This window comes from Panthera pardus, unplaced genomic scaffold (genome assembly GCF_024362965.1).
Source record: "Panthera pardus isolate Hobbes unplaced genomic scaffold, ASM2436296v1 HiC_scaffold_18, whole genome shotgun sequence".
Taxonomy (NCBI): domain Eukaryota; kingdom Metazoa; phylum Chordata; class Mammalia; order Carnivora; family Felidae; genus Panthera; species Panthera pardus.
The window spans coordinates 23,134,668-23,162,115 of NW_026526743.1; the positions used below are offsets into that span (position 1 = coordinate 23,134,668).

A 27,448-nucleotide genomic window follows, 5' to 3' on the forward strand; every position below is an offset into this window, starting at 1 on the left:
GGTCATCCAAAGCACTTTTGCTTTCTCTCACCCCTCAAGTAAGCAGGCAGTACTTTGCCGAATCAGTCGAGGTATGCTGGATGATGCTGCACTAATGAGCCAAAGCTCAGGGGCTTGAAACAGCACAGGTTGGTTCGCCTTCGTGCTGCATTTCCAGTGCTGGCCAGCAGAGGGAGCTCTGTCTACTACAGAAGCTCAGGACCTAGGCTGGTATTTTCGTCTTGAAAATTGCAGATGGTCCTATCAGAGGGAGAGAGGGCTTTGAAGGGTCTTGCACTAGCAGTCAGATGCCTGGGTCTGGAAGTCAGGCACATCCCTTCTGCTCATCACTCACTGGCCAGAGCTGGGTACACGGCTCCACCTGCCACAGAATGTGGGAAGATGAGCAACATCAAGGACAAACACACTTGTGTAAAAACTGGCTGGATGAACAAATCCAATGGGTCCTGGCAGTTTAATGCGATCCTATCATGGAAGGAATAACAGCCCCCGAGTCACGTCTATTTCTTTAAGATCTGTGTCGCCTGCCCATACACATGTATTTCAGAGGTTCAAAGCCATCTCTTCATGCATGAAGAGAGGGTGTGAGCTGTTTCACCTCCCCAAATTTCCTCCTCAAACTAGCTGTGAATCCAGTAACTGTGAGTATACCTGGCTGTGTCATTGTCATCTCCACGTGGGCAAATGCATTGCACAATTACTTTAAACCAAGAGGGAAAAAGTGGTTCTTGATTTATATCACACCCCTTCCCAGCGACCTTCTTTCCTTCCAAACCCAGGCTGGAGGTTCCTCTGACTTCTGGCTTCATGAGGTCCCCTGTCCCTAGTGGAGGCTGGGAAAGCATTCCCGTCTGCTCTGTGCGGCCTTGGCCAGGTGCCCGGGGCTGTCCTCCAGCCTGGGCTGTATCCAGCCAAGGGTGCAGCTGGCGTCAAAGAACAGGAGGTCATGGCATCCGGGCTTAACATTCATACATGCCTGCAGAGAGGTTATTTCAAAGTTGTTTTTTATTCAACTGTTATTCAGCAATATACAATACAGTTTATAAACAAGTGTCTGACCTTGTTTCCAATCTTTATTTAAAAATAAATATTATTGACAGTGAATTTTAATTATGATAAGATGTATCTTTTTTTAATCAAAATGTCTCAAAAGAAATAATTTACTTTAATAAAAAAAAGGAAAGCCCCTAAAGAAAAAAGTAAATAAAAAAATCCCTAAACACAATAATCTACTAAAAATATTTTGCTTTGTCAGAAAGGCTTTGACCCAACATTTTTACATAGTATCCTAAAGATAACTGCTCAACAGTTCGTGCAAAATGAACACTTGGAGGAAAAGTTTAGAAAAGAAAAATACATTGAAGTAGCGAAATCACTGATCCCATGCATACCGCATGGTCCAAATTCCATCTTATTTGGAAACTAGATGCATTATTTTAGGTGTTCTACATTTGTGTAACTTCCCCAAAAATAGGATTTATTTATTTTCCACATGGACTTGGTCATGCTTCTCAGTCTCTCTGTGTCCATCTGGTGACGCGAGCCTCACGCCGGGTCTGGGCAGGCCGTGTGGGCGGGCTGAGGTGCGGGGGGATGGCTGTGCGTGTCAGTGCCCCACCAGCAGGCGAAGGAGCTTATGCAGAGCCAGCAGGAGCAGGGACAAGAGTGGGTCTGTGGCAGAGCTACGGCCAGTGCCTGCAGGGGGTGAGAAAATGGGCACGGTCAATGCCGGATTCACGAGAACCTAGTGGCCATGGGCAAACCCGGGAGAATGAGACTTCCTCCAACTTGGACATCTTGACCTCAGTACTCAGCTGGTGCCTAGTGGCACTTCTGCACAACGATGAAGCATTTTGCTGTTTGTTATTTACAGACCACACGTTTTAGGAGCCTACTGTGGTCAGACACCAGGTACCCCAGCCTAAAGCCGTGTGTGCTAGATCACAATTGCAATTCTAAAGTCCCAGTTGTTATTTGAGCTGAATAAGAAGGCAATATGCCAATCACCACCCCCCTACTCTCCCCAGAACTATACTGGAAAGTGCCTTCCGCATCAAAGGCCCAGCTTCCCCTCTCCTCCAAGGATACTCCGTGATTGCACACAACTCCAAACCTTCCAACCCCTGCCTGAACTACACAGCTTAGTATTCACAGATGCCGTCTTAGGCATCCTGATATTTCTGTGAGTCTTGTTTTCATGCCCTGTTGGTCTATCCTACCTTAGGGTCAAAGTGGGGAACTCAGAAATCATTGGTTGATGGAGGTGAGGGGTTCCTGGTTCCTAGGTTCCTGGAGGAGTGACCCTTGCACTGTTCTAGTGAGGTCACTTCCATTTGCTTAACTTGGGCCCCTGGCCCACCACTGGAACTGTAACGTGTGCCTTCATCCTGCCTCCCCTGGGCTGCCTGCCTGGTTTCTTGCCCATCTGTCATTGGGGTCTGCGTCTAGTGGAAGACCTTCGGTGCAACTGGAGGAAAGCCTACCCGTGAATCACAGGCTTTTCCCTGGAAGGTGGGATGCTCCAGGGGTCCTGAGAGGAGCCAGGGAAGAAGTGCTACCCAAACCGTGGGGATGACGTCACTGCCACTGCCACCCTGCTTAGGGTCAGACTGCATTAATGTAAACAGTTTCTAGCCCTACCCTGCTCACTTGTACCATCTGGAGGCCTCTCTCCTCCCTTCACTTCAGCCAGCCAGCCAGCTGGGCTGGAGCTCTGTGCCTGGATGGAGAGAGGCAGGAGGCCCTTCCCTGTGCCAAGCAGATGGTACAGAGGCCGTGGCCACCTCTGCTTATCTGCCCACGGGCGCTGCAGCCAGGCAGGCCGGGTTTCTGGCTTTCCTGACCAGGCTGGGCCTGAACCCATGACCTCCCCCTCTCTCCAGTTGGAAGAGCCATTAATCTTCTATCTAAGGTGTTTCCCCCAATCCCAAATCCATCTTGTTCTGGCAATAACTGTGTCCTGGGCCTTAGTGTCCCTTTGTGAAAGGACAGGGTAGGATAATGATCCAGGGGCCATTCCTGCTGGAGACTCCGAGATTCTATGTGCCCATTTTGGGAAACACAGGCTGGGTTCAAACATCTGAATGAAAAGGGGGTGGAAGCTGTCTGCAGTGCACATCTCGCCCACCATTACTTGTTTCCATGCATGGTCTGAGACCCCGTGGAGAAGCACAAGGACAGGACAAATCCAGGTGTGCTAACCTTCCTCTTCAGACACTAATATTTTACACAGTTGTCCCTCCTGGCCCTGCTTGCAGCCTGGCAGGAACTGACATTCTGCCCCTTGCCATCCATCCGTGGAAAGGACCAGGGTGTGGTCATCACTCCCAAGACTCAGGTCCTCCTCCTCTGCTGCTTTCACTGCCACACATCACTGGGAAGAATGAGGGTGGACGTGGTGACGGGTGTGTTGATGGATGGCCAGGTGCCTGGGCTCAGGTACACGGAAACCAGCGGTGCTGCTGGCAGAACGCTGCCTCCTGGCCACACAGGGCTTGTGTGCCCAGACTGGGCCCATTGGCCTTCAGATCTCCTGGCTCAGAACTTCACGCTCCTGCAAACCCAACACGCAGACAGGTGCAGGCAGGATAGAAACAGCCACACGAGGCCCTGGAAAGCAGATGTCCGTGTGCAGTAAAACACGGAGCCTCAAGACACGCGGGGGCAGGACGAACGGCAATTGGGCTCTCGAGCTGGGCAAGGGAAGTGTTGCCTGTGGAACTGGGGACAGAGGAGATGTGAGGAGACATTTTAATTTGCCTCCAGAGACTGCTGACTGGCCTTTCCCGCTGTCACAATATCACCTACTCACATTGAAAAGTTTTAAAATTTCACAAGACTTTCCAAAGACCCCAGGTTAAAACAAGCAGCCTGCCACTCTGTTTTGGGCCAGAGTGGGAGCAGCAGGGGCCAGCGGCTGAAGTGGTGGCTCCTGGAGACCAGAGCCTGTGGAGGGCAGACACCAGAGTCTGTGGTGTCTCTGCTGGTGGATGTCTGTGGGGGCTCAGCCAGGGTTTGGCTCCTGGGTGGCACCTCATCTACTCCCTGGCCCAGCGTCACCACAAAGGGGGCCAAGGGAGGTGGTCAGGGGCAGCAGGCTGGCACCTGGGAGAGAGGCTTTCAAGCAAGCCAGCTGTGTGACCTGGGGCAACACCCTTTACCTCTCTGGGCATTGTGCCACCCACTCTATAGAATGGGGATGCGCATATGCATGGCTCTGTAAAATTAACATGTGCTTGGCATGTCTTTCCAGGTTGGGGTCCAGATCAAGCAAGATCACAGTGGTAGATTGCAAAAATGGCCACAATCTCCTTCCCCCCTCACCTTTTAGATCCCAGCATCCACACCCTGTGATAGTGCGTCCCCCCCACCCCTCCGAGATGCTGGGCTTGGTCACATGGCTTGCTTTGGCCAGTGAATATTATCAAATGTGAAGTAAGCAAAGCCTTAAAAAAGTGCTTGTCTAGGGGTGCCTGGGTGGCTTAGTCGGTGAGCGTCTGACTTTGCTCAGGTCATGATCTCACAGTTGGTGAGTTCAAGCCCTGCGATGGGCTCTGTGCTGACAGCTCGGAGCCTGGAGCCCCCTTCGGATTCTGTGTCTCCCTCTCTCTGCCCCTTCCCCGCTTATGCTCTGTCTCTGTCTCTCAGAAATGAATAAACGTTAAAAAAAATTTTTTTTTAAGTGCTTGTCCACTGAGGCTTGCCCTTCCTCTGTGCCTCTTGTAACCCACTGCCTATGAACAAGACTGGGCCAGCCTGCTGCAGGATAAAAGCCATGACACGTCCCAGCTGGACTCCCTCTAGCCCAATCAGTCCTCAGCTGAAAGGGCAGCTGTCCACGTGAGCAGGAATGAGTCCACAAGAGACTGGCAGAGGAGTTTCCCGACTGATCCACAGGATCATGAGCTAAATAAATTGTCCTCGTGTCATACCAAAGCCACCGAATTTGAGCGTCTTCTGTTACACAATTACGTAAACAGAGTCAGCTGCTCTGAAAATAGATACAATTGAGAAGGGTAACATAACTACCTCTCTGAAAAGCGTTGGAGAAAATATAATATGGGGGGTTGTCCTTCCCTCAAGAGGAAAGTTTTCCAAGATCGACAACTGTTTAGGACATGGCTGCCGGTCTCCCTTCACCGCCCCCAGCGTCTGCTGCCTCAGTCCCTGTCTTTGCTTTCCTGGAGTGGAGTGAGGCAGGACTTCCCGCTATTGTCTGGGGCTCACCTGGACCCTCCAGGGCCAGGAGGATGCCTTTGGCTCAGCTGAGGTAGGAGCTCCTATCTTGGCCTCTGCAGTGTGGGGATGGCTCTGTTCCTATGAGGCTGCTGTGTCTGGATGCTAACAGTCTCTGTATCTATTTCCTCCCTTCCTAAGAGCACCAGGAATAGCACTGGAACACGCAGAAGTTTATTTGTCATGATTAAGCTGGAAAATCAGGCTGCTTGAAATCAGGCTGGAAAATCAGAGGTGAGGGAAGCCCTCTGATGGAATAGTGGCTGATTCATTCTTTGATTTAACAAGGATCATCATTTTGCTAATCATTCTTAAAGAAATCAAAGCTGCTTTGGCTCTGCGAATATTAGCTTTTATCATTGAAATGGTGAACAGGATAAGACACCTGCTGGAGCCATTTAAGAGGCTCCCAAAGAAAACAGTGGGGGCACTCAGCCCCCATGGGCACCGCAAAGGCACCAGCCAAGCTGCTTCTGACTGGGAAATCCCACTTTTCCATTTACACGGCAATGGCAGAATGCCAAAAGCCCTGTCAGAGAACAACACAGAAGCTTTGAGGCCTGGTGATGAAAGTGAAGGAGGAGGTTTTGCTTGGGTCATCCTCTGGGACCCTTGCCTGCACTGGCTGGAGGCTAAGCCCATGAGTCAGGTTCCTGGTGGGGCAGTGCCTGCAGGGGAAGCAGCTGCCCACTCCCACTCTGTCTCAGACTCCCACAGGCGTGGGTGCACTGAGGGGACCGCCCCTGCTCCGTGGGCATCAGGAGCATGGTGAGCTGCTCCCCAGCTGACCAGTGGGGACACTAGCCAGGGAAGCCACTGTCTTCCCTCCATGTGCCCTGCTTGTCCTTCCCAGGGTCACAGATGGTTCCCTGGCTTCGGGGGTGACGTCTGCCCTGCTGTGGTCTGTAGCCCCTGTCATGCTGGCCGCGGGCAGGAGGGAGCTAGGGGCCTGCTGACGATCTGCTTGCTGTACTGGAGGGGTTGCCTGGGTCAGAGCTTTGCAAACAGTGCCCCTCGGAGTCCAGGGTTGTTCAGGGGCTGTTTTTGTGTTTGTTTATGCTATAGCTTGAAAACTAAAATTTGGTTCAAGTTTGTAAAGAGTAAATAAAATTCAGATACATTGGAGGCCTAGCTCTACCTACAGAAACAGATCCTGGGCTAAGTTGGAGGTTCACTCTGGCCACAGCGTGATGCCTGGCCTTTCCCCGTCCAGAATTGCACTAGAACATTCAGAAGCTGACTACAGCAGCCAGAGAACTAGTCCAGTCTCTGTGGACAGAGCCATCCCACCAGTAAGCATGGGTATCCTGACATAAAGACTGTGATGGGGATCTTGGGGACAGTCCCCTCCATGTCACACAGAGCAAGGCCACATGAATATTCTGCATTTCATGCTGTCACAACACATCTCTTAAATATAGGCTTCTAGGCTAGAAAAGGTAGGAAGTCAAGTGAGTGCCCTGGACAAGACCCCTGTCAAGGCCAATGCTCAGTGCTGGGCCTTTGCCCTTTTGCTCTGCCTCAAAGTGAGAGAAGACGGCTGGCCCCCAAGAGGCAGCAACCTTCATGGGCTGGCCTCGGACATGCGCTTAGACATGGGATGGAGGCCTGTCTGGACTGGTCCTCGATCCCATTCCCATCAGTGCCCTGCCCATCCTGGACCCACAGCAGAGGGCCAGCCCCCAGTCGAAGGAGAGACACCCTCTTAGAGCAACCCAGTGCCAGGGTGCAAGAGGCTTCTCTCTGGGTTTAGAGGGGTTTGTGGAGTCAAGCAGAGAGGGCATGTAGGAGTCACCCTGGCCATGGTGGAGATGCCCGTGATCTGGAAGCACCAGGCCAGAGCTGAGGGCAGGGTCGGGGGCACTTCTGGGGGCTGGCCTCTCCCTCTTCTTCACCCTACCCCCTTCTCCAGCCCTGCCTCACTGGCTACAAATCACCATCTCCTGCAGAGCCCAGGGGCAACAGCAAGGAAAAGGGGAGGAAAGGAAAATGGCCACTGGAGGCTCAGTCTTGTCTGCAGAGGGGTCTGACTTGGTACACACAGTTTCAAACATTACAAATTGGGGCGCTTGGGTGGCTCAATCGGTTAAGCGTCGGACTTCGGCTCAGATCATGATCTCATGGGCTCAGATCTCCCTTCATGGGCTCAAGCCCTGCATTGGGTTCTGTGCTGACAGCTTGGAGCCTGGAGCCTGCTTTGGATTCTGTCTCCATCTCTCTCTGCCCCTCCCCTGCTCACGCTCTGTCTCTCTTTCAAAAATAATAAACATTAAAATTTTTTTTAAATAAAAATTATGAATTATAGGGGCACCTGGGTGGCTCAGTGGGTTAAGTGTCCGACTCCTGATTTCAGCTCAGGTCATGATCTCACGGTTTGTGAGTTTGATCCCCGCATCAGGCTCTGCGCTGACAGTGTGGAGCCTGCTTGGGATTCTCTCTCTCCCTATCTTTCTGCCCCTAGCCTCTTTCTCTCTCTCTCAAAATAAATAAACAAAAACTTAAAAAATTATAAATTATAATCCAACATGTAAAACTCAGAGACTTTTACCTGAAAGCACAGATTCAGGTAACCCTGGGCACGGTTTCCTCCAAGATACATGACCAGTAGCGGGCTCCTCTTCTGGCAGGAATCTGCTGCTCCTTGCTTGCTTCTGACCCCCAAATGGGCCCAGGGTGGCTGCTAGTTCCCTTCTTGGCCCTCAAACAGTTGGGGCTTCCTTTGTCCAGCCAGTCTCATTCCTCTCCACCACCCCGCCTGGCGCTCGGTGGGGCCTGAGTTTGCAGCCTCTGAGCCTCTGCTGTAGCATCCAGGAAGCCTGGCCAGGGTCCCGTCTTGGTTCGTACAGCACTGTGTGAAGCTGGCTCTCCCTGCTCTGACGCTCCTGGCTTCCCCATGGCCGCTGCGCCCACCTCCCCATGGCTCTCTACCTCCCCTGGATGCCGTGGCGAGCAGGCCAGGCAGCCCGGCCACAGCTGAACGGGAAGATGCTGCCTTGCAAGGAGGCTGCTTCCCTTGTTGACGTTTTAATTAAAGCCTCTTCATGGATATTTATTCAAAGGGAGTCAGCAAGGAATAACCGGGCACTAACAGAATTGGACAGAATTAATTTCTGCCATAAAATTAATGTGTGCTGGTAACTAGGGCAAAAACTAGGCGCAACCAGTGCCGTTGGGCTTTAAAGGAAACAGAGACGTTTGGAAGGAGAGCTGAGTGTGGATGAAGAGATGTAGGAGAGCAGATGGGACGTGGGTCCGTTGGTCCCGTGTTGATCCACCCTGCTGTCCTAGTCTGCCCAGGTCCTGGGTTCGAACACAAGCTGTCCTCCGGTAGCCTCAGTGTCTAGGCAGTGGGGGGAGCCTAGGCACTCCCTGGGGTGAAGGGGGGCAGGGGCAGGTGTGGGACACTCATTTTAGCCTTGCTTGCTGTGCCTTCTCTTCCTTGCCATGGCCCGAGTGACCTCCTAAAGCATCTTCTTGTCTCCACAACACCCACTGCTCACCCCCCCTCCTTCAGACACACCCGAGAACTCTCCCTGAGGTGCATAACCTCGATGCGGCCCCTCTACCCACAGGAGAAAGAGCCTCCGGCTCAGTGCCACAGCTAGGACTTCTCTGTGACACTCCCAAACAACCTCGCCTTTGCTGTGCCCGGCCAGCTGACCTGCACTCCAGTCCACTGTTCCTGGTGAGTGCCTACAGCAGACTCTGGGCTCACCTGCAGAACCTCCTTGTCCTTTGTCTAGTTCTGACCTCTGCCTCAAGCCTGGAACAAGCACTACCTCCTCCAGGAAGCCCTCCCTGAGCACCTAGGCACAGAGGGTTTGGGACAAATGTCTGTGCTATTCATGTGGCCCTTTGTCTTCTCCCCTTCTCCCCCCACTCCCATAAATGCCTTTCTTACAACATGTCCTACCCCTCCACCTTTCTGGAAGCCCAAGCACCAGAGGGCTGGCCTCAGACCTCCTCCTCTCCTCTGCCCCCAGCAAGCAGCCCCACCCCCAGCAGGGAATGGATCTGATGCTGGAGCAGATGACCAGCAGTGGGGAGTGCATGGCAGGGGGCAGACCCAGCCAGGCTCAAGCAGATAGAGGTGATCAGCTTCAGGATGACTACAGCGAAGCTGGCTAGCTCTTGTTCACACAGGCACTGTCACAGGTATATTACATCAAATACAATCCTCATAACTGTAGGAGTCACTCTTTTATTCCTACTCTACAGGTGAGGAAACTGAGGTCCAGAGATGTGAAGCAAAATACTCAAGGCCTAGGGTTGCCAGAGAAAATACAGGACACCAGTTCAATTTGAATTTCAGGTAAACCATGGATAATTTTAAGTACATGTATATCTCAAATACTGCACGGGTCCTACTTAACCTAAAATGCTACCTCTTGTTTATCTGAAATGCAAATTGAACTGGGGGTCCTATATTTTTATTTGCTAAACCTGGCCCTACCAAGGCCACACTAAGAGAAATGGCAGAGCCCGGACTTGAACTCAGACAGTGTGTCTGCCGTCCACACACCTACCCACCACATACGCCACCTCTCGGGACCAAAGAGCCAGACCCTTTCCCCGATGCCTTGGCTTGACCCCAGCCCTAGGCTGCTTCCAAGGGAGACCTCATGGGGGATGAGATGTTTTTCTGTATTTTAACCTTCGTAATAGCTTTTTAATGCAGCCAACTTTGTTGTGAATGCCTTTCCAGCTTCTATTTCTTTTGAAATTAGATCTTGCCTCAAATTATCCTTTAATGGTGTTGCTTAATGAAAATGGTAAACAGGTCTTTCTGTGTGGTCAGGAGGCTGGCATTGGTAGGGCTAGGGGTAGCCCAGACCACAGTAAGCATCAGGGTTCTCCCCATGCGGGGGTGGTGGGGGGCCTCTCTCAGTGCTGGGTCCAGGTCTCAGGGGGATCCCCCACTGCCCATCCAGATTCTCTGAGCTCTGAGACTGCAGGATGCTAACAGGCACATGATTCTGGGTTCTCAGTGCCAAGAAAATTCTCTCCCTTCACCCTCTCAGTGGACTTAGGAGGTAGAAGCCACTCCCCTCTCACAGGCGAGACCCAGAGAAGTTAAGTGGCTTCCCTAAAGTTGCACAGCTAGTAGGCAGTACAGATACAGAAGTTAATCTGCAGTGACTCCCTGGTACCTGTGAATCGAACCTAGATTCCTTAGCCTGCTCGAGGCTCTTCCTGACCCCAACCCAGGGTCATTTCTGCCTCCCCTGCTTCCACGATGCTTCAGATGCCCTCAGCCCCAGTACACTGGGATGCTGCATGGAAGCCACTCATGCTGTCCACTTCACTAGTCAGCCCTATCCTGTCTCCTCTGGCTGCCCACAGCCAACCCACCCTTCCCTGCCAGCCCAGCCCAGAGCCACTTACAAGGTGGCTTCCAAAACAGTTCTCACTCTGTGCACTTCTCCGCCCTGGCCCACCTTTGCTGGTCCTTTTACCCTCCCTTCACATCAGCTCTCTCATGACAGGGCCACGTTCTTGACCCACATCCACTAGCTCTAACCTGACAGGTCCCTACCCAGAAAGAGGCCACAGTGCCCTTTGCAAACACAAAAACACATCATGTGCAAACACACGATGCCCCCCAATCCCCCAGGGGCTCCATCCCAGGTTGAAGACCTAACTCCTGGCCCCACCCCAGACCACCTTGCAACTTCACCCCTCCCTTACAGCCCCACCATCATCCGTGCTGCTCACCCCGTGTCACCTGTCTGCCTCCTCTGCACCCCCAGGCCTCCCTCAGACACTGCATCCCCCAGACTCCAGCTGGAGGCTCCCTGCATCCTATGGGCTTTACAGCAAGTTCTGATCCTTCCCAGCTGTGTTTGGTGGCCATGGAAGGTCTACCTTTTGACTCCTCTCTCCCACCACCCTGTGCGCGTCCCACACATAAAATATTCATCAAATGAATGAATGGGAGTCCTTCTTAGGTGTCCCCAGCTAGTCTAAGCAGCCACGATGCACCAGACATCCACCAGATGCTTCATGCTTGGAATCTCATTTTTCATCTTCAAATACAAGGTGGTGCTGGAGGCCCATCGCTATCACCCTGATCTGACCTTTCAACTGCCCGAGACTGTGTGCACACATCTCTTTGTCCAACTTTTCCTCAAACTAGTTTCACCATTTCACATTCATTTTCCCTGTATTCCGATTTCTTCATTAAAAAATTTCTGTTCTATTAGGTCACATGCAGCTTTGAAAGCCACTTCAAATTCTTTTCTTAGAAGGTGGCATACACACACACACACACACACACACACATAAACATATTTGTATACTCTATATAATTTATATACTTACGTATATATATATATATATGTATATATATATATATTTGGACTATATCAGTTGCTTTCAAATCTTCTAAAGCAGTGGAACCTCCATTTTAAGCTAATTGCTGCATGGAAGCCTGATATTTCAAATCATTAGAAAAACAGAACAGCTCTGTTTGAAGCTGGGGGTAGGGCTGGGGCTCAGGGTTCCAAGGAACACTGTTTGGGAACCATTCACCAGAGGCTCAGGTCTGAAACTCACAGACCTGTGGATGCTGGGGTACTAGTGTGCCCATTACACAGATAGGGAATGGGCTTCAAATGAGTGGACCTGCCCCTCTTTGGGGGCATCCTGGCCTTTTTAAATCCCTCATGTCCCCTCCATAGCCTTCATGTCCCTTGACACAGAGTCTGCCTCACATCCCCTGGCTCACGCAAATGTTGGGCACTCACTCAATGCTGGTTCAGTGAAGGCTGTTCAGTGTGTGGGTCCTTGCCTCAGCCTTCTCGCCCTGCTCCATGGAGGTGGGCCTGGCCAAGATGAGGAGGAGTGACAGACAGGAGCCCTGAGGGCCAGGGAGGAAGGCCTGGAGGCCCCTGAGTCTGGCACGGCTGGGACACAATAGCAATCCTTTCCTCTAGGCTCTGCCTCCATGGTGCCTAGATATTTCTTTCTGTTTCATGCTGAGGACTTCTCTTTAGAACACGATTTAACTGAAAAGGTTAACACATTTTAATTGCCCAGGGATAGTGCTCTGAAAATTCTAGAACATGTGCTCATTAAATAAAATTAGCACAGAGGAGCTGCCCAGGATATGTCACGCATTAAAATATGACTCTGTAGACTAGCATGCATTATGAATTATTGCCTTGTGTATTTTTTGTTACATTAGTCTTTAATGCGAATACAGTTATTCATCTGCCCACCTGGAGATTTGATTTTTTAGATGCTTGAAAAAATGTATCCACGGTAACTTTTACATGGACAATATTCAGCAAGTCTTGGTCAGGCTGCATTCACCAGAGAAACCAGAGTTCAGCATATGGAAAGGCCCCTGCTCATGTCCTTCACTGGGAGTGATGCTGGTGCCTTGTAAAGGCTGAGGTGTTGGGGGAGCTGGAGCAGGCTGGGGACTAGCTGTGTCTACTCACCCCACCCATCTTACTATGGTCTGGGGACTGCAGAGAGAAGCAAGGGCTGGCATGGAATTCTGGGCCTAGTCAGTTTGTGCCATGCCACCACCTGGGACCTTTCTCCCCGTGGCCTCTATCCTAGAAGATATGGACTGAGTATGCAGTGTAACATGTGGGGAATGCCAACACTGGGCATGTCTGCAGCCCCAAGCCCATTCATCCTGCAATACCCAACTTGTCTCCCACATGGACCCATCTTCCCATTCCTGTTTCAACCACGTATCCACTCTTCCTTCCATCCCCCCACTCACCCATTCACTCACCCATTCACATTCTTCCTTCCACCCATCCACACCTCATTTACCCTTCCATCTACCCATCCACCCACTCATCCACCTATCCATTCATCCATCCACTGATCCCTCCATCCACCCACACCTTCACTCATCCTTACATCCAATCTTACATCCGGTCATCCTTCCATCCACCCACCCAAACCTCCACTCATCCTTCCATCCATCCATATATCCACTCATCCTTCTATCCATCCCATCTACTCATTCTTCTATCCATTCTCACATCCATAAATCCTTCTATCCATTCATCCACATGTCCACATGTCCTTCCCTCCATCCACCCATCCACACGTTCACTCATCCTTCCTTCCACTCATCCCCTACACTCTCATCCATCCATTCACATCTTTCCCTTAACTCAGACACCAGCTACTTGTTTATCTACCTATCCGCCTATCTATCCAAACAGGTAGTCCAAAACCTGTCATCTCTTAGCAGGATCACTGCCTCTACAGTGGTTTCTTCACATCCACTCTGTCCCCACTTCTCTAATCTTCACACTGCAGCCAGAATATCAGTTCCAAAAACATCATGCCCTGCCACCCACTTGTTCCCCATGCTGTTGCCTTAGGACAAAGCCAAAGCTCCCATCTCTATCATAAGGCCTTATGGAGTTTGAGCTCTGAACTACTCTTTACTTAAATTTTCCAACCCTCTTGCACTGTTGGTGGGAATGCAAACTGGTGCAGCCGCTCTGGAAAACAGTGTGGAGGTTTCTCAAAAAAATTAAAAATAGATCTACCCTATGACCCAGCAATAGCACTGCTAAGAATTTACCCAAGGAATACAGAAATGCTGATGCATAGGGGCAGTTGTACCCCAATGTTTATAGCAGCACTTCCAACAATAGCCAAATTATGGAAAGAACCTAAATGTCCATCAACTGATGAATGGATAAAGATGTGGTTTATATATACAATGGAATACTACTTGGCAATGAGAAAGAATGAAATATGGCCTTTTGTAGCAACGTGGATGGAACTGGAGAGTGTTATGCTAAGTGAAATAAGTCAGGCAGAGAAAGACAGATACCATATGTTTTCACTCATATGTGGATCCTGAGAAACCCAACAGAAGACCAGGGGGGAGGGGAAGGGAGAAAAAAAAAGTTACAGAGAGGGAAGGAGGCAAACCACAAGAGACTCTTAAATGCTGAGATTAAACTGAGGGTCAATGGGGGGTGGGGGGAGGGGAAAGTGGGTGATGGGCATTGAGAAGAGCACCTGTTGGGATGAGTACTGGGTGTTGTATGGAAACCAATTTGACAATAAATTTCATATAAAAATAAAATCTTGCTTAAGGCATTAAAAAAATAAATTTCCCTCTGTTCCTTTTCTTGCTTTGCTGCCCCAACCATACTAACTTTTTGTCAGGCCTTTGTACTCCCCTGCTCCCTCCTGCCACAGGATCTTTGCACATGCCACCCCCTCTTCCTGGAAGGCTCTACCCACTCCCTTTACACTCTCTCTTTACTCTTAACCATCTTTCAGATTATGGCTCAAGTGTCACTCCCTCAAGGACCCTTCCCTGAGTCAAGTCCCCCTATTCTTAGCTCCTTAGAGACCCATGGGTCTCTCCTTTAGAGTAACCAGCCATGGGTATAAATTTCCACTTGCCATGTGACTATTTGATCAATGTCTGTTTCTCCTTCTATCAGACTCTGAGGACCTTGTAGGTCTTATTCACATTGTGTCATCCATGCCTAGTTCCTGCACATAAAAGATGCCCAATTTGACATTTGTTGAATGAATGAATGAATGAATGAATGAACTGGTGACAGGCCCAATGAACATGGAGTAGGGAGGATACAGATATGAGAAGGAACTGGGCCTGTCTCCCCGGGGCATCAGTCTGGATGGGGTAATCAGCTAGGCACTGACTCCATGACAGGGAAGGAAATGTTGGGGGCCCTGAGACAGCAGTGGAGCCCTTCTGGGTACTCAGGGTGGATGAGACCCCTTTGGCTGCAGGGTCAGCAAAGCCTTCCTCCCTTCTGTGAAGTGATCTCCACTGGTGCCACCTTTTCTGAGTCCTTCTTATGCCCCAGCTAAGCCCTGAATTCATTCTCAGAGCACTTCTTGCTTATTCTGACTGCCATGGTGAGACTGTGAGCTTCTTCCTGAGGTGGGGGCTGAGTCTACCTAATGCTCTGGGAAGACCTCTGCCCCTTGGCTCTGGCCATACCAGATATAGTTGGCCAAGAACCCCCACCCTAGCTCAGAATGAGCCATGACATGATATCAGCTCTCCCTCCCCCGGGTTTATAAAAGATCCTTCATCTGGGCCAAGTGGCATTTGTATGAGAATCAATTGTAATAAAAGTTGCTATAAGGGGACTAATGTTGCAGCTGGGCTTTCCTGGCTTAAGGAAAACTGACATCCTCCTGAGGAGAGCTGATGGCAGGGGGCCAGGGATCAGCAGAGTAAGGGGCTCTCTGTCTCTGGCGACAGCCAGTAAGAGTGAGTGGGCCTCCTTTCTGGTGAACCTGTGTAGGCTCCCTGTGCTGGTGGGAGGCAGGCTCATGTGGGGCAGGCCAGGAGCGGTCCTGGTCTTCTGGCCCTGCAAGCAGCCTGCTATGCTCCCAGCACCTCCTTCTGGTGGTCTTTGTCCTACCTTCTCCTCACTGATCCTTGAGTACCCCTTTGTTGGCAGGCAGCAGGCACTGTGAGCCACAGGGAGGGCATTTGGGTAGGGCGTGAATAGGAAAAACAAATGCAAGCCCTTGCATGGAAGAGCCCAGGCATGCCCAAGCCTATGACAGTGGCCCCAATCCCCATCACTTCATAGGCCCATCCCTGTGAGGCACTGGGCTTGCCCACAAAACCTCCTCTACCTCTACTGGTAAGAGTCCCAGTGAGGAGGACATGGGGCACCTCCTCTCCAGCCCAGGCCTGCTTTGGAGGCTCTTTGGCTAGCTGACTGCCACTGAGGGGGTTGTTCCTTCTGTTCCCTTCTCCTGTGGAGAGGCTCTCGTCCTGTGCTGCAAACACCAGCCTCTCCTCCGAACTTGGCTTTCTAGCCACTAAAGGGCCCCCCTCTTCCCATCACAATGGCCTCCCTGCTGCCAACAACCTATAGAACAGTGAAGCAAGACCAGGCATAACACAGGTGCACAATGAGGCCTACAGGCAGGTGTGCAAATGTGGTGGTGTAACTTCGGGGCTGGACGTGAGAAGCCATGATGAACCTGTCCTTGCTCACCAAGGAGCTCCGAACTCATGGAAAATAGCCACAGCCAGGCAAGGACGAGGACGTGGCATCCTCCCCATTTCCTACCCTCCCCCCTCAAAGTGGCACAGAGAGAGAAGGACAAAAATAGCGACCTGCTGAGCCATTTGCAATCTGAAGGCACTCTCTGTTCTGAAGCTAGTTCATCAGCTTCCTTCCATCACCTTTAGCTCCATGATGCTCACAGAATGTGCAGAGGGAGAAATGTCTCGGAGTGAGGTCTCAGATAGGAGCACCATGAAATGATCCTGGACAGTCAATTCCATTCTTGCAAATAATGCAGAGAACAAGAAGCAACATCTATTGAGCATTTTCTAGGTGCTAGGTCTCCTGAAGCTCAACTCTTTCTGTGGATTATCTCCTCTGATGCTGTCACTTGTTCTCTGGCATGGGTATGGGTGCCATCCAGATGAGAACAGATACAGAAATCACATGTGGGGTGCGTGGATCAGGATTTGAATGCAAGTGGTTGGACTCATGCAGAGAATGGGAAGCACAGGACTTACAAAGGTTAAGAAGGATAAGGCACATACTTTGATATCTGGGCGGTCAGAGCTCTATAGGGACCAGAAGTAGGGAGAATGTTATGTCACCCAACCCTGGCTTAATTATGAACCAGGTAGCTGAACAGTGAGGAGCATTTGAAATGTCAGGAGGAAGAAAGAAATGTCTGGAAAAGGTGGTGAGGATAACTTCCTCCTGAATTGTTCTCAACCTCTTTCTGGTTTATACTTTGTCTCTTCCACCATAACCTGTCTCTCAGGTTGCTCCTGAGACAACTGACCTCACCCAGGCCCCTCCCCTTGGGCTCATCCCTTAATGGGCACTGGGTGTCCAGCAGGTGCACTCAGGAGGTGCCCTGTGTACAGGTGGCCTCCACAGACACCAGTGGTCTGTTCCCCATGGCAGCCCTTCTGGCAAGGTGGTCACTTCTGAGCCGGACAGAACAGAGCCCCCAGGGGTAGCTAAGTGTGGGTGGATTATAAGTGGGGAGAAAGCTTTTGTAATGTCCACTTTGGCTCTATTTTGTATAGACAGAGCTCCCCCCTCCCCTCAACATTCCACTTGAACCATAAACACCAGAAGCCAGTTCGAAGTAGCTTTGATGTTTCAGCCCAGGGGGGTGGTAATGCAGAACAGAACAACCAATAATTTCTAGAAACGGCCTCCCCTGGGATTGCCAACACAGGACTTCACAAGACCTGCATCTCAAGGGCCATCTCATGGAGGGTACAGGTCTCACCGGCTACTGAGGGGCTGCTGCTGAGCCCCTCCAGCGGCCGCTTCCATGACTCACTGCACAATAGCAGCTAGCCTGAGCCCAGAGCAGGACAAATTGGATAAGTTATCTTAGTATTTATAGTACACCTTCCCCAAGAGCACCAAAGCCACTGACAAGCAGGTTAATTTCCCCAGAAGCCCCACCCCAGGGAAGGAGTTTGTCACCCTTTAAGAACAGGTAGGGATCAGCAGTTACAGGCGCTGGGCCTGTTTGCTGGTCGTCTTAAACTTTCCTGCAGCCCTTACATAAGACAAAGGGAAGCTTCTCACGCTTCGGGTATGAGTTTCTGAGAGATGCCTGGTGATAGCAAAGCATGGGGGAATAGAAAAGATAATACTTTTTTTTCTCCTGTGCTGCAAAGATGTGCTAAAACCAAGCTGCCTTCTCCCATAAAGCTCAGGGGTTTAGACCACAGCCAAGCCCTTGCCTTGGTCCACATGGGGCAGAACCAATCAATATCGTATTACAAAAGCACTTGACCTCATTTATCCCCACAGATGCTTGGGGAATCCTTAATATTCAGAGCTCTAAAAATGTGCACCTGGCGTATTTAATGAGAAGCTCCGTGGTGGGTTTGGCTCCCAGTGACATTTAGAAAGGCCGGCTCTCGGCTTTTCTCATGGGGGCTGCCACTCCAGCTGGGGAAAGGGTCTGGGCCCTGGGGACAGACTGTGAGATGAAGTGAGGCAGGTGGAGTTATGGAGAATGGCAAAAAGGAGGGAAATCTGTGATATGTGCGTGTGGCACATAATCAGTGCTCAGTAAAAGGTAAGTATTATTTATCACCATTAAATCCACAGTGTAGCCATTTTACCCTCAATTTGGGGTCTCTCTTCTAAGGAGAGAATAGCCACGCAGTGAGCTGGCTAACGACTGGACAAATGACATTCCATTTGGTGTGACTTTCTCTATTTGTGTGGTACAGGACAGGGAGGGAGGTGAGGCCTCCAGAAGCTTCCGCAGGGCTGACCTAAGCAGGAGGACAAAGCCCCAGGTGCCCCTTCGAGTCAGAAATCGCACACTGTCTACAGGAAGCCTCCTCTGATTGCCTTAGCTGGAGTAGGGCTAGCCCCTCCTGGGACTCCCACTGACACAGACAGCTTTATCCTGGACATACATGGGCGCCCTTGCCAATCTTGAGCTGGGCCCATGGCTGGCCTTGCCAGTTCCCACTCATGGCAATCACATGACAGGCTGATGAGGGAGAGGACGCCATGCAGCCAATAATCACACACATTTGCTGCTGTCAGGGATGATGCAGGCATCTCTCGCCAGCTGTGAGGCTTAGCCATTTTCTTTGTGAAATCCTTTAATTTTCTCTTTCAGGATACCCAGGGAGCCTCTCCCTCTCTTCTCTGGGACAAATTGTGCCAGATTTATTTTCTCTTTAATTATGATCCTCGTGTCACATCGGAGCTTGAGGGAAGAGTGGATTGTTTATTTAAGCCAATTGTTTTTGGGTCCTCGTGGGTCCAGGGAGATGGGAACACTGGGTGACTGCCGCCTGGCCCTGCTGGCCTAGTTGGAGACTTTCCCAGCTCTGTGGAGATTGTCCCAGGTCATGCCGGCACCATTTCCGCCAGCTTTGTCAGCCACGGGGGCATGGGTTGAGAGTGAATGCCTTCACCTTGTCCACAGCCCCCTTCAGTCATGGTTTACGGTTGCCATGGAGACACCCAAGGATGCTCCCCTTGATGGCTCCCAGCAGTAAGAGCCTCTTTAAAGCCAGCACACCCATGGCCTTGGCTGTCTTTCTCTCATTAGGAAATGAAATATTGAGAGCCAGTTCTCCGTGTGGGCACCAGGCAGGAGTTTGCCACATCAGCCGGTTCTCTGTAGGGGCCAGGGCACCTCTCCTTGGAGCTGGAGCCTTGAGGCTAATTAGAGGTTCACATACCACAAGATCTGAGCCCCAGGTCCTTGCAGAGGGGATCCTCTTGCCAACATGCAAGCCATTCAGTTGCTAACTGTATTCTTCTGAGGCCACACTTAGCTTCACTGTGGTGCCTTTCCGGATTAGAAGGGTTTGTCTGGAAGGTACTCTGTTTTGTTTTCTCTCTTTCTCTCTCCCTCTCTTTTTTTCTAGAAATGGCAATCAGCAACAAAGTGTTCATATAAAATAGGTCAGTGTTCAGATTAATCAGGAGCCAGATTTATGAGAACGTGGCTAGGAAGGGGCCTGGTCTCCTGTGCCAGCTCTGCTGTGCTAATCCAGCCCATGTTATTTTTAAGCACAAATATCAAAACGTCTCTTGACAAATGAGACGTGAAATGAATGAGTTTTTGCACATAAACTTTTAGTACAAATATGTATTTGGCTGTGTTGGGTGCAAGTGGGGCACAGGAAGGGTTTCCTGGCCTGGCTGTGCAGAAGCTGAAGGGTGAGGGATTCAGGTCAGTACCCACCCCGCCGACCCCACCCCTTCTCTGTCATCACCAAAGTAGCTTGCTTGAATAACAGAGTACCACAGTACTGTCTGGGACTTCTTCTGACTTTCTTCCATGAGTAATCACTTTACTGGTGACCGTCTGGGGAGGTGGATTGGGACCACCACTGAGGCTGCCATTCTGAAACAGCCAGAGTGAGCACTTGACCCGGCCTGGGATGACCTTTGGGTTTGTCTTGGAGCTAGGGTGGAACCTATCTTCCGCTCTCTGAGAGTCAGGTTATTCCCTCTGTTCCTCCCCCCCCCCCCCCCCACCCCAATCCACCTTTCTCCACTCTGCTCTGAGCCTCTGGGCACTGGTCCGTATAGGCTGCATCAGCCAGCACCCTTGCCTCTGCTTTAGGGGGGTTTGGCCAGTAGGAGGCCCTGACGGGAACTGGAGGGCAGGAGGAAGTTGAGGTCCTTGCTGGGCCATCGTACCAAGGCCACAGCTCCTGTCAGGCAGGTCACTCCATCTGGCGCGCCCCTCTGGGTTATACTAATCACTCCCGCTTTGCCATTAGAGGTGCTAATGGCTCCCACTGCCACTAGCCCTGGGGACTGGCACTCACCCTTCTCTGGCTGCCCTAACCCTGTCCACACCTTCAAACACTACTCTCATCGCCTCTCCCCCGAGACCCTGTTTGAATGTGCCATTTGCTTAGCCAAGCACCCTGACTGATAGACTCTGTCAACAGAGTCTATCACCTTGCTTGTGAACCAGGTGGCAGCGGTCCTGCCTGGTCCCCTGCCCTCTAGGCTGCTAAGAACTGAGCAGGGAAGGCCAAGCCTGAGGTTGCTGTCTCAAGCTCCCTCTCCAGCTCATGCTGCTGGCAGCTCTGGGTGATTGGCTGGCCTGCTGCACCCCAGGGAGGCTCAGCAGGACTACATATGGCTCAACAACACAGCCTTGCAGAAAGGTTATTAATGCCTGCCACCAAAAGGTAGTCTTCAGACTTTGCCCCATCGACAGCCCCAGCCTGGGTGGCTTTGGGTGGTGGGCAGGATGGGACATTTAAGACAGCATGGGTCCCTCCTTGGGATCAAGGTAATTCAGGTATGTTTGTGGGTTAGAAGTCAGCTAACCCATTTCTCCATGCGCATATCTCCAGAGGTGCCCACTGCACCGCGACTCTCCCAAGACCTTCACCTGGAGACAGGAAGATGTAGGCTTTCTGGTCTTTTGGCAGAAGGCCCACCTTCTGGCTTTCTGAATGGGAGTTGGAAAGAAACCTGGGGTTCTTTCTGAGATGTGTCTACATGGTTCCTGGCCTATTCAGGAGCTGGCAACAGTTTTGGGGTGACAGAGACATTAGGGGCCACCATACCCCCAACCTGGTGGCACTTCCCTGCCAGGGCCTAATGGGAGCCTTCCCTGCCTTGATGGGAGCCCAGCTGGCTGTGCTTTTTGGAGGGAAATGCACACTACAAGCCACTCCATGGGAGGGCAGAGGAACCCCAGCCTGGGCTGCTGCCCTGATCTGTGTGGGCATTAAAATACTGCCCTGTGACTGGCAGATGCCCAAGGCCCCACCTGCTGGGAGGTCCTGGACACTGTGCCATCAGAACTGAACTGATGTGAGGACCCCCAGATCTCCCAGAAAGAAGGGTACTTACTATCCGTGCCACCCTCCACAGACAGGTTCCCTGTTGGGATGAGTTGCCCTAGAGCCCCCTTGTGGCCAGCCCAGAGACTGAATATCTGACTAGCAATGCGGGGCATAGTCCGATCAGCCTTTGTTCTGCTCAAGGTGTCAAGGTTCTGGCCAGGCGGACAGGGAGATTCAAGCAGGAATGAGCCCATAGCCTTGGTCTCATTAACACCTTTTGTGAGCACTACCAAGTTTATTCTCAAAGATCTCTTTCATATAATACTTCCTTGACCAAAGCCTTGACTAAAGTCTCTGTTGGATCTGCTGGGCATTCAAGGCCCTCAGCAGCTTGGCCTCCAACTGCCCACCACTCAGCCTTATCTCCCCCATCCCCTCCTCTCTGGCCAGAGCAGGTAATGACCAAGGTGATGACAACAAACATTTACATAGAAATCTCCATACTGAGCTCCCTCTGAGATCAGGGAATACCATTCTATTTTACAGATGAAGAAATATGTTCAGACATGTTAAGCCACTTGCTTAAGTCATACAGCTAGTAAGCCGTGGAAGCACAACTCACATCTGGGCTTCTGCTTTCCAAATCCTTTGCTTTGCCACTCCACTCATGGTCTGTAGAACATCCCATAAGAGTGAAGCAGAGGTGCTTTTTTTTTTTTTTTTAATCATGCAATTAAGCCAATTGTAAGTCAGTAACTACTTTTCCAGCACACCTACTGTGTGCTAAAGAGAGATGGCTAAGTCCCCCCAGGATTTATGCTCTCCTTCTACCCAGAAGAGAGGAGGTCAAAAACAGCTCCTAAGCTAACCTTGCATCTATGGGGCACCAAGTGGCTTAGTTCTGGCCAAAAGGTGAGGGTGAAGGTAATATATACCACTTCTAGTCCTGGGCCTTAAAAACCTGCCTTGCCAGTCTCTACAGCAGATTTTCTCTGAGAGAATTAACCCCTACCAAAGTGATTTCAGTGGCTATTTTCTCAATCTTCCAAGAATGATACACACTCTGCCCCAGAGCTGCCTGCCCTGGCAGTCAGTATGTTTTCCTGCTCTCTGACTCCCCTCTGCCTGCCCACCTTCCATCTCCCCCAGCCCTTTTGGCTCCCGAGGAAAGCAGGCCTTAACATGTGGGTGCTCTCCTAGCAATGACAAAGCTCTATCCTTACTTCCCCATCCCCCAAGAGGGCCCAAAGGGGACTATTTATAGCACAGGTCCTGTGCCTAGGACCATTCTGGACTTAACCAAAGAGAGCAGAGGCTACTCAGCCAGGCCCAACCACACAGCCTTGGACAAATTCTGTCTGTTCCATCAGTCAATCAGCATCCAGACTCACCATGCCTGAGTGGTAACCACCTCCTTCCACTCTGGATGCTAGTGCCCCACCCTCTAGACTCTAAGGACCCCAGGAGAAAAAGGTCCAGTTCTCCAAACTCATCATGAGAGGGGTCCTCACACTGGAGCCGCTTGCCTACTCTTACCCAGAATTTGGGGCAAGGCCGCCCCTCCCCCCTTCCTAAATACAAGTCTTGAAAGCTTCGAAGCAACCAGCAATAAACAGGAAACAACAAGAAGAGAACCCAAGCGAGGCTGCAGAAAACTTGCCCCAGGCGCACGCACCCACGTGAACTACCACCACTAGGCAAACGCCAAGTGCCAGAGCAGGGCTGCCTCTCTGGCCAGAGCCACTCAGGACCCTGTCCCCGCAGTCCCCGTTCGAGCGCGCCCCCCTCTCTGCACACGCTCTTACCTGAGCCGTGCCTCTGGCGCAGAAGGACCGCCTGGCCCAGTGGCGGTGACGCTGACGAAGCAGCGGCCGCAGCTGCGACAGTGGTGGCGGCTGCGTGGGCCGCGGAGGCAGCGGCCGCCTCTGGGACTCCGGGACCTGGGGCGGCAGGAGGACTCCCCGGAGGCGGGCTTTTGTTGCCGTGGCCGGGGTCGGAGGTGGCTCGGCCTGCGGCGCCGGTGGCACCCAAGTTGTTGGCGTTGGCAGCGCTGGCGGGGCCGTGGCGACGCGGACCGCTGCTCTGAATGTGGGACACGGCCTCGGCGGCCTGCATGTTGGGCGGCGCGAAGCGCGAGAGCACGCGCAGCAGCGCCTGGGCCTTGTGCTCCTGCGTGTCGTCGTCGCTGTAGTCGGACACGCGGCATTCGTACACGCCCTCGTCCTGCCGCCGCACAGCTGACAACCGCAGCCTGTGCGAGATGTCATTGCCCTGGACGCGCACGGTCTGCAAGACAGCAGGGGCTGGGGTCAGAAGGCCGGGATGGACAGGTCCGCGACGCGCTCTCCCTGCCGGCGAAGTGCACCTGCGCCCAGCTCTGCCATTGCGCCCCCATGCCACAGCACCCCAACACCTCTGGACGCAGGTTTGCCTGTCGCGACCCGGTTTTCCTTTCATTCCGTGGCTCCCCAGTGGCCTGGGGCTCCCAATCCTGATTGGATCTTGGATGGTCCTACCCATTGCATCGTGTCCCCATCATCTTAACCGAATTCATCACGTTGCATCCTCCTGCCAAACTATGCTTCTGACCTTCAGAGCTGCAGAACCTACCCGTCCTTCCTCCCTCCTGCATCTTGGAGAAGTGTCAGGCTCGGCCTCCTGTGGCTAACCACCCTCTTTGCTGCACGGCCTTAAGCCCAGCCCTCCACATCTACTCACACCAATGTTCCTTTACTCTGGATTTCGGAGGGCCTGGGTAGTGCCAGAAGGACAGCCACTCTGCTCTCAGTACACATAAAAACTTGCCCCCCCCCCCCAGCCCTTTACAGCTAACCCTCCACCCTCCCAAGGAGGCGACGCTGAGGTTGCTGTTGGGCCCCCAGAGCTTTGCTACTTCGCAGTCTGCTTTTCAGCGCGGCAGCCTGAAGCTCCCGACCAAGCTCTCCTCCCCAGCGTCCTGGAGGAGACATGGGCAAGCAACCGCTCTGGGGCCCTCACCTCGGAACCTAGAGCTCTATGAGGCCCTGGTGGTCTCCAGGCCCCGATACTTCCATGCTCCAGCTGGGGAAGCGTAGACGCGTCTCCTCCCAAGCCCCACGACCCCAGCGCCTCTCAACTTCGCCAACCCCCGCCCCACACCTTCTTCCACAAGGAGCCCACTGCGCCGGGCACGGGACCCGGACCCCAGGCAGAGGAGAGGGCTGCGGCGGAAGGCGCCACCTGGGCGCCGGGTGTGTGTATGTGTGTGGAGGAGGGGTGGGCCCACGGTCGGAGCACAGGTCGCTGCTAGCGCAAGGAGCAGCGCGCTCCAGTTGCTGGGAGACATGCCAGCAGAACAGAGGCAAGCGGATGCGCAGGGGCCTGAACGCGCCGGCCGGCCGAAGGAGAGTTTTACAGGTGAGCGCCGAACGGAGAAAGGAGATTCAGGCCTGGGACCCTTGATTTACACAAAAGCGAACCCGATTCCGCTAGCGGCGACAGATGGCCCCCCGACCTGCCAAACAGCCGACTGTGCAGGGCTGCGAGTAAGGCCCTACACCACGGCGGCCGCTGAGCCTTTCTAAAAGGGAGGAAGATGTGGGGCGCGAAGCGGCCAGAAGGGGTCTCCCGCGGCCCGCGCTGGGCTCCACACTTACGCTGATTTTAGTTGCATCCTTATTTGTTACCTAAAATGCAAAGAGGGAGAGAGACACATTAGGCTCTCGGCCTTCAGGCTCCGGGGAACTCATATACGCCTCCGGCAAGGGGACTCTCTGCGGGCGGGCTAGGATTCGAAACCGCTCGGGAAGTGGCCGGGGCTGAGGGCACGAAGGACATCAGGATCTCCTGGAGTTTTACCCTGAAGGAAGCATGGTGCCTGACCCAGGAGGGGCTGCCCTAGCACACCTGCTGGCCAAAGAGGAAAGGCTGGATTGCCAGCAGGGTGGGAAGAAAGGCTCATCACCCTCCCTGGAGCATCCTCATTCCCTGCAGTGTTTCCCTAAACCCCGTGGAAAGCTGGATGGAGGGGCCGGTGTATCTGGACGGGACGCAGAGGGAGACGTGAGCAGTAACTCTGGGTGGGACCTTGGGTAGAGGGCAGCTGTGTGTATGTGTGTGTGTGTTTGAGTGTACGTAAGAGACTGGTTTAAGAGGCCTACTGACAGTGGGAGCCTTCCCTCCGATCCTGAGGTGCACTGCGGGCCTCTGGAACCCAGCCAAGAGGAGCTTAACTCCTTGGCCCTGTGCCCCGGGGACCTCGGAGTAGCAGAGGGCCGGGAAAGCCTGGCCCTACCAAGTGGTCTTCCTTCAGGACCCAGCACCCATCTGACTCCGGTGCCCGCAGCCAGCAAGCAAGAGCAGTCGAACTGGATGAGGTGTTGCTTTTTAGCGGCAGGCTGCAGTTCGGGAGGTTTTAAGGGAAAGGAGAAGGATTACCAGGATTTGTGGGTAACGATTGCTGCTGTTGAAGATACTGTGGGGATGGGGAAGGTGGGAGATGGGCTGCTCCACCAGTGCGCGCCCTGCCTTTTCTGCCAGGATTACCCCAGCCGCCCCGGCCTGAGCCGAGAGAGCGCCGGCGCCGCGTGGGCGGCGGGTTACCTTGCTCCGGGCGCCGGGCACGCTGAGCGCCAGCTCGTGCAGCAGCTCCCGGGGCGGCTCCTTGAGGTACCACCACTGAATCTCCAGCGAATACGAGGTGGCTCCGCTAGCCCGGAACGCGCAGGGCATTTCGATGTCGTCTCCCTCCCGTACTGTCACATCTTTGGGGACTTCGGTAAATGTAGCTGGGGGCGGGGGAAGAGAGAGGCGTGACCAGCTGTGGGGCGGGGGCCTGGGGCAACCCTAAGCGAGACGGTGCGTCCCCGGCTCGCCGGCCTTGTGCTTGCCACCCCCAAGCCACAAGCGTGGCCCAGGCTCTAGCAAAGTTCGGTCGAGCAGCTGCCGGGCCCTAGCAGAGACCAGCTACCGCTGCAGGCTGCTTCCCTCAGGATCGGGCGGGGCAGCAGGGGCGGCTTACGCTTCTACCCGGCGCCCAGCCGCACTGCCGGAGCCAGGCTGGGGCGCGCCGACTCCCGCTCCCCGCGAGCCGCCTCTCCGCAGCCCGAGCACGGGTCCGGCTCCGAATGACCCCGGCTCGAGCGCCGCAGCTGCGGCGACCCTTCGCCGCTCTCCTCCCCCTGCCCCTCTGGGCCCGGGCTGAACACCGGGATTGTTGGAGACCGTGAAGCCGTCCCCTTCTCTTCTTCCTCCTGCTCCTTGGCGACCGGGACAGGCTGGCTCTGGCGGCCCCAGCAAGGATCCCCTGAGCCCCCCGCGGCAGCAAAGTTCCCGCGCTCACCGTCGGCCACGAAGAGCAGCAGGGCGTGCAGCAGCAGCGGCGGCAGGTATCCGAGGGCGCCGAGCCGGTTCCGCTGTTCCATCTCCCGCGGGGGGCGCGGCGGCGGCGGGGGCCCGGGCGCGGAGAGGCGGCGGTGGTGGCAGCGTGGGCTCGGATCCGGCTCCAGCTCGGGCTAGGACGCCTCCGAGCCTGCCATGGCCCCGCGCGGCGCCCCCTCCCCCGGCCGCCGGCGGCCGCCAATCAGCCCAGCTCCCTCGCCGGCTTGCCCGGCGCGGCTCCGGCGGGGGGCGCTGCGCGGGGGGCTCAGGACGCGAGGTCCCGCCGGGAGGCTACTGGTGATCTGTCCGTGCCTCCTTCTACCCCGCTGTCCACAGGACGATGGGGAACCGCAATTCAGTCTCTGCCCGGCGGGCCGGACAGAGGCTGGGCCGCCCCGGGACCCATCCCTTGCCAAGGGAGTGCGCGCCTCAGAGCTGCGAGCTTCTGCTTCCCAGTCTCCTTATGGTTTGGCTCCCGACTGCCACCTCCTCTGGCTCCCGCCGAGCTCTCCCGCCGCCGCCCCCGCTGGTCCCTCCGCGGCTCTTTCCGCAAGGCGAGTGGGCGCTCAGCCGCGGCGCGCAGAC

At 53.4% G+C, this 27,448-nt stretch overlaps 1 protein-coding gene across 2 annotated transcripts; it reads right to left on the bottom strand.

The window, feature by feature from the left end:
• Positions 1-986: 986 nt before the first annotated feature.
• Positions 987-27,448, bottom strand: VSTM2B (V-set and transmembrane domain containing 2B). 2 transcript variants are annotated; one of them, XM_019423278.2, is made up of 5 exons: positions 26,826-27,448; positions 26,087-26,271; positions 25,141-25,170; positions 23,311-23,791; positions 987-1,695 (listed from the first exon to the last, which is right to left on the bottom strand). In XM_019423278.2, the coding sequence occupies exons 1-5, from the start codon at positions 26,905-26,907 to the stop codon at positions 1,607-1,609; spliced, it is 867 nt and encodes a 288-aa protein (XP_019278823.1). In that variant the 5' UTR covers positions 26,908-27,448; the 3' UTR covers positions 987-1,606. The 2 variants fall into 2 exon arrangements, with proteins under 2 accessions (XP_019278823.1, XP_019278824.1); XM_019423279.2 differs by lacking the exon at positions 25,141-25,170 and having other exon boundaries at positions 26,826-27,188.